Below are 10,748 nucleotides of genomic sequence, written 5' to 3'. Positions count from 1 at the left end.
AATCCTGTAATTTAACTCCGTAAACCTCAAATTGACCCATCCGCGTTCTGAATGGATCAGTAAAAAGACGTGCAAAATTCGCAAACAAAATCCGGTACTAAACGGCTTGCTTTATTTTCATTCCTATTTCTCACAGTTCGTTAGTGTATTAAATAAATACGGAGATAGAAAACCGGTTTGTGAGGTACGCAATATTTGTGATACACAACCACAGATGTTTATCCAAAGGAAGGGCATGTAGACATTGAGGGTTTTCTGGATTTGTGACATTGCGCGTCGTAAGGTCTCCTATGTGTCTCTATTCAATCTCCCCCCAAAGTATTTTTGGTCTAGTATGCTTGAGATAAATGTATTTATCTTCGAAATGTACAATAAAAGTATATGCCAATCATTTAAAAATTATTACAAGCACCTGCTTCTTTGGTTAAAGAAAGCTAAACCATGCTGATATGCTGACTATTCTCATGCAGGTTTTCATCTTTGCTGTGTGCCCTGTCTTGCTCACACCAGAAGAAGGCTTCACAGCCTAAACATAGTGTTTTCTCTTTTCAGTATGGAATAAACCTCTTACTTGTTCCTTTGTACACCATGCTGGTGATCCCTGTTAAGCACGATCCGACCGTCAGTGGCTGCTAATGTCGTGAGTTTATATATTCAAAAGACAGAATGAGTTGTTAGTTCAATTTTCTCCGTGCTGTGAAACTGCAAGAGCTGATTATAATACTGAACAGGGTAATGTGGCAACATTCTGTGCCAGCAGAGTCCCACTACACAACGAGTGGAGAAGCAAGAAAACGGCTTCACAAATTCGATACGCAGGGAAATTTACGTAGGTAACATTGTTGAAGCCCAGAGTGGGCTTTGGACAGGACATGGTGTTGACAGCCCTACTCTTTTGAAAAGTGCCACAAGATCGTTAATGATCAAGCAGTCAAGACCCCAGCTTAACTCTTATCTGAAGGACGACACCTCCTGCAAGCACAGACCCCTGGTCATTTTACTGCTGCAGGGGTTGGACATTCTCCACCAGAGGAAAGTGCGCCACCTACTGGTTCCAGAGCGCTTTCCAGTGAAGTGTTATTCTTGTATTTGAGAGTTACACAGTTACAGCTTACTTGATTCATTTTCAAGAGATGTTCGTTTTCTTGTTCAGTTCATACCAAGGCATGAAACAATTTACCCTTGGCGAGCTTCAGCACTCCCGTGAGTTGTGCTGAAGTAAACAGGTAATTTCATGTGAACATCCCCAGGTCCATCTCATCTCATCTCATATTGCTGAAGCTGAGTCTGTGGGACCTTTCAAGATGCCGTTGCTGTGGATCAGTTAGCTATTGGCAGCCTTGTGATCACGGTGGTTCCAAAGTTTCCTTTTTTGTAACGTTACCTCTTTGTGTTGCATTCAGACACAGGGCGAGGTACCAAAAAATGCCCAGCTCATTTAATGTGTACAGATGTAAGTTGCTTCGGATCAAAGCATTAGCTGAATGAATTCATGTTAATACTCATGTTAGTGTTTGTAGGTAACCTGCAGTGGGACTAAGGAGGCTGCTGTTCTTTGGCAGCATGGTGGTGCACTGGTTAGCATTGCTGCCTTATAGCTCTGTGGCCCAGGGTTCAATTCCAGGCCTGGTGTGCAGTCTGTGGGGAGTTTGTATGTTCTTTCTATATTTGCATGGGTTTCCTCTGGGTGCTCTGGTATCCTCACAGTCCAAAAAATAGAGTGGAGGTTTCTCTTGATTCTAGTGTCTCTAAAACCTGTGTCCTGTATTTTGCTTTCACCATGTTCTGATTAAACTACACATTTGATGTATTCTCAGATAGCTTGCCATGAAACTTTATTGGCCATATACAATTTCTTTTAGTAGGAATTTGTCTTTTCGCAGACCCCAGCTTGCTCTCCATGGGCCACACATGGGGGGAGAGAAGCTGGGGGTCAGAGTGCAGGGTCAGCCATTTATACAGCACCCCTGGAGCAGTTGGGGTTAAGGAACTTGCTCAGGGGCCCAACAGAGTAGGATTCCTCTGTCAGCCACGGGATATGAACCAGCAACCTCCCAGCCACAGGTGCAGATCCTAATCCACAGAGACACCACACTGTAATAATGAATAAATACATACATTTGGATAAAAACTCTAAGGTAGTTAATACAGCACAGTATAACAACCTATAACAGGGAGAAACAAAAAAAATGCTTTGATAATAATAGTCCAGTGGAGAAACAATTTTGTGGCACAAAGCGTTTTTTCTAAGATGTGTTATTTTAACATAACCTTTTGTCAACAAACATTAGTGCTGCTTTTGTTTGACTTTAAAGCTTATTTGTCTCCTGCTCTAAACACCTTATCGTCATAGAAGCTTAACAAGTTTAAGGCGTATCTGGGCTCCAAAGCAGACAAAGGCGACTTCTATTTAAGGAGCCAAAAATGGCTTCCAGGCGTTCCAAGCATAACCTGTCCGTGGGTGTACTGGCCTGACTGGATTCCAGCAGAGCAGCTCCTGGCAACCAGTCCTGCATCTGCTGGCCATGACCGGTCAGAACCACGGATAAATCAGAAATTGAGGAGTCAAAAAACGAAAGCAAATGTATTTGCGCAAAAATGGAATGCGCTCTAACCCTAACTAGGGCTCATAGTGTCCTTATTTGCCGAAGACTCAAAGATCAGTCACCTGCTTTAGTTTTGGGGCTTCGTGTTAAGAGTACTATTAAGGTTAGGCTTGTGAAGGTGTGTGAGGCAGTGGCAAAATCGTAAAACCTGTCCCAAGTGCTGTGTTTAAGCTTGAGCGTAGCCCTGAACACCACCGCTTACGCAGGGTAATAAGAAAAGATGAAGACTTCGACAAGCTTGTTTTGCCGGTTAAACCACTTTTTCGGCTCAGGGCGATTCAGATTTCTCATCGGAGATTTCACCAAAAATTACGTCTATTGATTTTCCAAGCAAGTCTGGGGATGTTTGTGTTGTTCTCGGAGCAGACAAGGTTGAATTCTGTGGCAACGTACTTTTGCGGCACCAAACAAAGGCACCGGGGGTCATTTTCATCATTTCACAGCCCACGCTCGGGAATTTCATCAGAAGCACTCGGTTTGTTTTCGTTTCCTTCTTGGGAAAAAGGCGCTACCGCCTGGGATAGGTGTTGCGCCTCTCCGCTTCCAAGATGCGCCGAGAGTTTTCTCTGAGCCCCCAGCGTCCCCGCGGAAGGAGGCGATGGACCTGCTGATCAGAATCCTGTCGGCGCTGCACCTCGACTGTATTAAAGGGGTCATACCGACCGGCTCTCCGCAGAGGTGTGTGAAAACGGCCACTTGCCAACTTCTGGCCCTTCTGCTACAGCCGCTGCTGTTTCTGCTGCTTGTACTAACAGTTCTGCCTCTTCTACTAATAACACGGAGAAAATATCGGAGAAATGGTTTATTTTGATACTTGGCCCTCGGGCTATGCTGAAGTAATACACTGGTGTTTTCTGGACCTGGCAGAGTCATATGAGTTCATACACGTGCTCATACACCAATACATATTCAAGTATATGTCTAGTACAAGTAACATGGCAAAAAAAAAAAAGGCGATTTCCAGTTTAATCGCATTTTTTGTAGTTATGCAGAACAGGAGGAAATCGAAATCCACTTCTTAATGTCAGAAAGGTATTTATAATAGTGACATGTATTTGAACCCAGTTTAACAACTATGGTAACTAAGATATCCGTCAACGGTCACCTCCATAATGTACTTTTAAAGTGGAAAAAGACCCAAGCAAGTTCATTTCAAAATATCTCTTTCTATATTTCTGTTGCTAACATTCCGCCGATCAATGTGTCGTCGCAGTAGAGGAAGTTCGATTTAGAATTTGTATAGAAATCCTTCACATCTTTTCATTAGGCTGCCTTTAAAAAATATATATATATATTATTTTACTTTAGAGGGAATTTTTCAAGTCTCTTCCAAGTTCGTTTTTATCACACTTAATTCTCTGGTGCTAAAAACTAAAGGCTACGAGGTAACTCAAGGCTACAACTTAAGGCTAAATTGTGTTAAATCACTTTCTGTTCCTTCTATGGATAATTGATTTTCTTCGGAAATAGTATAAACATAAACGAAATGTAATTATTCTCAACGTCCTGAAGTAGATCTCAGTTTGGGCGTAGCCTCCATCCTCTGTGGACTGTGGCAGACGCCTGCTCCAGACCCGGCCAGGGTCATTAACGTTTAAATGAAGCTTTAATGGACTGTGGCCAGCACCCTAGAGTCGGCACCGCCCCTTTAGTAAATTGGGATTTTTAACGTCCCAGGTGCAAAATGCCGATTTAGAACTCTGGCCACCTACTGTCCCAGGATTCGCATCCTTGTCTCATTTCTCTGGGCTCTGGAATCCCACCTGATGATGGTGAAACAGATGTGTTAAAATCGCCATTTTCCATTTCCTCCAGAAATACCCATACACTGTAACGTTTCTTGCACATGTCAGATTCGTACAGGTGCCAACTTTCCAGACTTAAAGGAGCATCTTAAAATACTGCCATTAACAAGTCATTTGTCTGGCCACAATTATCTTCATTTATGGTAAGAAATGGTCAAGCATGGGAGCATGATAGAAATAATGTAATTTATCATATAATACATTTGTATAATACAAGTTTCTGACAGCCTTTCCCATTCATTTAACCTTCCACAAGGTTTAGCACTGGGTCAGCAGGCAGGTTCTGTCATTAACATTTAACACCATAAAAGAAACATTTTATCCAGATACAAACACAGGCCCTTTGTTTGCAAGGGTGGGACACCAGGAAGATTTTTTTAGGGTCTCAGTGCATAAGGGGGTTTCCAATCAAGGACCTGAAGGGTCAATGACTCTGGAGGGTTTCTGCAAAGTGGGGTACGTCTTGGACAAAGGGTCAGCCCATAGCAGGGCATCTACAGACATAAACACACAGATTCACGCCAGGGACAGAGGCCAATTAACCTACCAGCATGGTTTTGGATTGTGAGAGGAAACTGGAGCACCCAAACAAAACCCATGCAGACATGGAGAGAACATGCAAACTCCACACAGACAGCATCCCAGGTTCAGAATTGACCCCGGGCCCCAGCACTGCGAGGCAGCAACGCTGACCACTGCGCTATGATCCTGCCCCCCCCTTTTTTTAAATTGTCCCGGATGAGAAATTAGCTTTGCAGGCAGGTTAAAAAAAACACAATACATCGTGCATTTACCACAACACACATCCACCAAGAAATAAAAAAAAAGACCAAGTCTGAAACTTTAAATAAAGTGCACAGTCCAAAGCAGAAACATAAAGACGTTGGGGCGTCGATGAGTGAAATTGATCTTTAGGTTCATAGATGATGAAAATAAAATCTTAGCAATCAAATCTAGCAATTTTCCTCCCCACTGAGAGCTGATGTGTGGGGAGCGTTCTGGCGCACTATGGCTGCCGTTGCATCATCCAGGTGGGGCTGCACACTGGTGGAGGTGGAGGGGATCCCCATTACCTGTAAAGCGCTTTGAGTGGAGTGTGCAGAAAAAGCGCTATATAAGTGTAAGCAATTATTTTTATTATTGTTGTTATTATTATTATTATTATTATTCCATGACTTGAGCAGGTGAAATTGAGCAGGTGAAGTCGTGGGGATAAAGGATAGCATCGTTCTTTTGCGCTGGAGTCCGGGTGATGGGGTGGAGCAGTGGCTCTGTGGCTCAGGATCTGCACCTGTGGCTGGAAGGTTGCTGGTTCAAATCCTGCAGCCGGCAGAGGAATCCTACTCCGTTAGGCTCCTGAGTAAGGCCCTTAACCCCAGCTGCTCCAGGGGTGCTGTACAATGACTGACCTGTGCTCTGACCCCATGCTCTCTCCCTGTCTGTGTGTCTCATGGAGAACAAGCTGGGGTCTGTGAAAAGACAAATTCCTAATGCAAGAAACTGTAAAGGGTTAATAAAGTAATGTTGTTATTATTATTATTATTATTATTAAATTGGTGCTCTGGTGGGAGGAGCTCAGATTAACATCACTAATTAAGCCATCAGGCACTTTTCTGACTGAAAAGACGGAGCCAGTCAGATGAGGTCCGCTGGCTTAAAAGGGCATCGTGTTTGTGTCCACTCTTCCTGGCAGGCCGGAGATGCAGCGGGCCCCGATGCAGGTCCGGGGGGCCCGGCCGCGCGCCAGCTCCAGCGGCGCCAGCGCCCCCAGCCCGGCCGCGTCCCACTGCCAGTCCTGCATCAGCTTCGACAAGCGGCTGAAGAGGCTGTCCTGCGGGCACACCTTCTGCTGCGCCTGCTCGGACCGGATCGTCAACGAGGCCTTCCAGGACATCGAGGGCCTGTCCGACTTCCCCTGCCCCATGTGCAGGTCCATCTGCCGCCTCAACGGCCTCGACTTCGGCATGCCGCCACCGCCGCCCCCCACCGCGGCCCCCGCCGAGGACAGGCCTGAGGAGAGCTCCCGGTAATCCCAGCGGGGGCTCTTAAACAGCAGGGAGTCTGTTCTGGAAAGAGCATCCAGTGAAGAGGTTTGTCCAGGTCTCTTCTAAATGCTTCTTCCAAGTCAGGGGTGTGGGAGAGCTGAAGTCTGTCCCAGCCAGGAACAGGCGGGATCGTCTGGAATTAATGTAAGGATACTTCTGAACCCTGATCGGAAAGCCCTACGTTAGCTAAGGTCATTTTATGATCAAATTGAATATCAGTGTTGGACTTTTAGAAGGTTGTGTTTGAAATATCCATGCAGAACCTCTAGGACAGGGGTGTCCAGTCCTGGTCCCGGAGGGCCAGTGTTTCTGTGTGCATTCCCATTCAACACTTAACAGCTTAAACCAGCTGGTTACTGGCTTAACTGGACCACTTTAACAACTTCTCACAGCTCTTCAGATGGTGGAAAGACACTGGCCTCCCTCGTGGATGAGAATCGGACACCTGCCTCAGGCTCACGGACGCCTCCTGGACCAGGACTGGACACCCCTGCTGCAGACACAGCGCCCCCTCCTGGACCAGGACTGGATACTCCTGCTGCAGACACAGCGCCCCCTCCTGGACCAGGACTGGACACCCCCGCTGCAGACACACCGCCCCCTCCTGGACCAGGACTGGACACCCCTGCTGCAGACACACTGACCCCTCCTGGACCAGGACTGGACACCCCTGCTGCAGACACACTGACCCCTCCTGGACCAGGACTGGACACCCCTGCTGCAGACACACTGACCCCTCCTGGACCAGGACTGGACACCCCTGCTGCAGACACAGCGCCCCCTCCTGGACCAGGACTGGATACTCCTGCTCTATGATTGTAGTCATCTTGGATTAGGATCTGTTGTCCAATAGACCACTTACTTTTGTGTAAAGACACTCTTTATGGACTAGGTAATGAACCTTAGCATAAACATAATGAATCTGTCTTACTGAAATGACACCATTGGATCTCAACACATCTGAGGCAGTATTAAGCAAAGACTGGACTGATGGAGCACTGTGGCATAGTGGATGTCTTGAAAAACAGCTGTGGGCTCCAGATGGGTTTGTGTGGTAAAAGCCTTCAACCTGACTTCAGGATTCAACCCCTTAAATTAGAATCATACCGCAGGATGGAGTCCCGACTCCGTTAAATTAAATCTACCACATAAAATCGCTGCCCGTGAGATTCCAGTGGCTTGAAGGGTGTGGAGACAGCAGCAGGGGTAGCAGTCTACAGTGAAAACAGGAGCCTCTCCTCTCCTCCAGCTGGGGAAGATGTGATCTTTCTCTCGTGTCGTCCTGCAGTCTGAATATAAACAGTCTGCTCCCCCACGCATGTCTCAGGACGGCCAGTTGCCAGGACAGTACTACTGGAACTAACTGCTGTTTGATCAAAATAAGTTATAAATGGGGGGCAATGATTGTACATAAAGAAAGAGGGAGGAAGGAATTAGGCATTTGAACCATTGGGCAAACATTTTGTTAACTGGTGGCCAAAAAATGAGATGCAAACCAGTTATTGAGCACCAATGTTTAGTTGCAAAGCTTCTTGGAAACCAATATGCCAAAATAGCTCATTTGGACTGTTGTCCAGACTGTCAATACCCCATGTCACAATGGACTGGCTAAAAGACAGGTCAAGTGTGGTGCTAGTGGGTCTCCATACCATAGATGGGCACGGAAAAACAAGACTCCTTCTACACAAGAGGATATTCACAAATTGCAGACTCCTGGGTGTTGTATTCAAGCATCTGAAAGTCAAATATGTTGTCCTATTACACACGGCTTACACTCCCAATCCCCTGCTTTTGTTATAATTTATTTCTTACTTCAAACCATTGTATGCAACGTTGGCCCCTGCCGCTGTCCTGACTCTGAAGGTTTTGAACCTCAGCTGGTTCAGAACAGGGTGCAGTGGTTGTTAGATTGTTGTCCTTCAAACACTGGGACGTAGCCTCTCTCGATCCAGCTAGTGACCCGAGTGAGGTGATGACTAGTTTGCTTAGCAAAGACGTGAGCCTGCTTGGTTCCTGATGTGATGGAGTGGCCTGTTCTGGACCTGGATAATCAGCATTGCATGGAACGTGACCATTGTTCAAGTTCCTGCTATTACCTCTCTGAATTCTCTGAAGAAGACCATCTAGATTAGAAGTTCATGCCTCCAGTCCTTAAATCCTTAGAGAACTAGAATCTAGAATCTTGCAGGCTTCCAGCGTCTTTAAGTTAGAACTCTATGGAGAAGAATTTAAATGACCCTGTTATGTTTAATATTTATCAGATACTAAACCTCTTGTTATCTAAAAAGACACAGAAAATCACACCAGAATTCCAGACCCTCCAGACAAGAGCCAGGAGCTCCTGATAAAAATAATTAAGGGCTAGGGGGGCCAACAGTTTGCAAGAACTGTATCAGAAAAGCCATATTATTTCCCTAGACAAGGAAGAGGTTCCTGCCTCTTGAGGATGAAGGTTAGAGGACAGCTGGCAGAGCGAGGCAGGCTGAGAACTTTACCCACAGCCACTGTCACGTGGAGAGACACATTTCCACAGCTATTCCATCGGATCAGGCAGAGATTTAGAAAAAAGGGATGTTAGGAATGTTGTGGCTTTAATACAGATAGAAACAACAAGGTTGTTTCGTCTACTGTCTTGGGAGAGTGAGTTTAAAGAGCCAAATTCCTATATCAAACACCACTTTGATTTTGCATGATCATGCATTTTTTTCATGAAAATCCAAAAGAATCGTATTTATAAAGCTGACAACATGTGAGGAGCAGCACAATCTAGAGTACCTGACTGCACATCATTGACTGTAAGCAGATCTCCTGAACCAACCTTGTCAGAAAGAGGTACAGTACAGAGTACAGTACGTTCTGCATGTTTATGATGAATAACTGGAACTTTCAGCCAATGTTGGTGATTTGAGATATTGTCCCAAGATGGTCTCAGTTTTTTACTAGAACTGTATCAAAAATGTTTCCTTCAAAAGTATTAACACCTGTGTAATAAAACCTGTTAACTGATACATCTTCAATAAAGGATCTAGGTGTATACAGTGTATTTAATTTTAGAAAACAATAGAAGTCTTTCTTCTTATTACCTTGGGGGTGTTTCAAACCATTATTTTACAAACGGTTACAGACAGTGGGATCAAATGAGAGAGTTATTATAACTAGATACACATGCAAACACTTTGTCTGTCACTTAACACTTAACTTAAGTGAAATGCAAGATGAGATTCCCTGCCTATAATTCCTAAATTTTTCAATCCGCATGTTGATTTCTGTAATGATCGCTGATAATGGCAAAACGATATTGTAAACCCACATGCTACTGGTTTTATATAGTAGGTTGCAGGTAGACCCGACTAAACCTTAATCGATTAATTGCACTTTTGTTTATTAAATAAGGCATTACAAAAATGTCATATATCCAAATGTGTCTTCCCACGCTGTATGTCGCAGATCTTAACACTTCACATGTTGAAAGCTGTGTGGAGGAGCTGTAGTCTGCTTCAGGGAAATAACTCAACAGTAATAAGCCTGGCAAGATAAGTGCACATTGTCTAATTTGATTTCTGCATGTCTGTGCTGCATATGTTCTACAGCTCTATTTAAACACATTGTTCTAGGTCATGCAAAATGAACCTTCCCATGCCATGTTTCATGAATTCAGAATAATATGAGTATGGAATTCTCCTTGCTGATAGGCACTTTGGAATTGGAAGTGAAAAAATCTGAAATATTAACGTCATAAGTTATTTCACATAAATATCACAAACGGAAATGTTTCCATCCAAAATAAAAACTAGAATATTATCTTTATCTAGCCATTAAGTTTTATTTTTAATCAGCTATGGCTTTATGCAGGTTATGGGTTGCCCTGACCAAAACCAATTGTATTTTTACAGTGTGCCTGCAGGCTAAACCGAGCAATGTGGGGGGAAATGAAAATATTCAAAAGTAAAATCATATGGATATGAAGGGATGATTAGTTATGAAAAAGTTGGCATGGCTGGGTTAATTAAGACAAAACAAAAAAGAAAACCCGGGAGGCCTGCTGCCAGGAAGTAGGGGGGAAGTAAATCAGTGTTGCACCATAACATTTAAACCCCTTCATGCACAACGCTGAAATTCTTCCCCAAGTTGCCCAAGTTCCCCAGCTGTGGAGCTGGTATATTAGTTTACAATGGCAAGACCCTTAAGCAAGACCCTTGAGAATCATGTAAGTGTATAAAGCTGTATGCAATCAGTGAGACATTACATAACAAAAGAGCAGAACCTCCAGTACACCAGTGAAACTCCAGGAG

General features: G+C 44.4%; 1 protein-coding gene across 2 annotated transcripts; it reads left to right on the top strand.

Moving 5' to 3' along the window:
- Window positions 1-2,517: 2,517 nt before the first annotated feature.
- Window positions 2,518-9,490, top strand: LOC148639843 (uncharacterized). 2 transcript variants are annotated; one of them, XR_015930692.1, is made up of 3 exons: window positions 2,518-3,284; window positions 6,105-6,501; window positions 6,849-9,490. XR_015930692.1 is itself a non-coding variant. In XM_088621419.1 (2 exons), exons 1-2 carry the CDS (start codon window positions 3,205-3,207, stop codon window positions 6,439-6,441), a joined length of 417 nt encoding a protein of 138 aa, XP_088477545.1. In that variant the 5' UTR covers window positions 2,518-3,204; the 3' UTR covers window positions 6,442-9,490. The 2 variants fall into 2 exon arrangements, 1 of the variants encoding a protein (XP_088477545.1); XM_088621419.1 differs by having other exon boundaries at window positions 6,105-9,490.
- The last annotated feature ends 1,258 nt before the right edge of the window (window positions 9,491-10,748 follow it).

This window comes from Lepisosteus platostomus, chromosome 26, assembly GCF_059453375.1.
Source record: "Lepisosteus platostomus isolate fLepPlt1 chromosome 26, fLepPlt1.hap1, whole genome shotgun sequence".
Lineage (NCBI taxonomy): Eukaryota > Metazoa > Chordata > Actinopteri > Semionotiformes > Lepisosteidae > Lepisosteus > Lepisosteus platostomus.
Note: the sequence above shows the minus strand (reverse complement) of the source record. Positions and strands in the feature narration are given on the sequence as shown.

Coding starts and splice junctions, on each gene's coding strand:
- LOC148639843 (XM_088621419.1), top strand. CDS start 3,205: ATGGACCTGCTGATCAGAATCCTGTCGGCGCTGCACCTCGACTGTATT. Junction 3,285..6,104: donor CCGACCGGCTCTCCGCAGAG/GTGTGTGAAAAC, acceptor TCTTCCTGGCAG/GCCGGAGATGCAGCGGGCCC.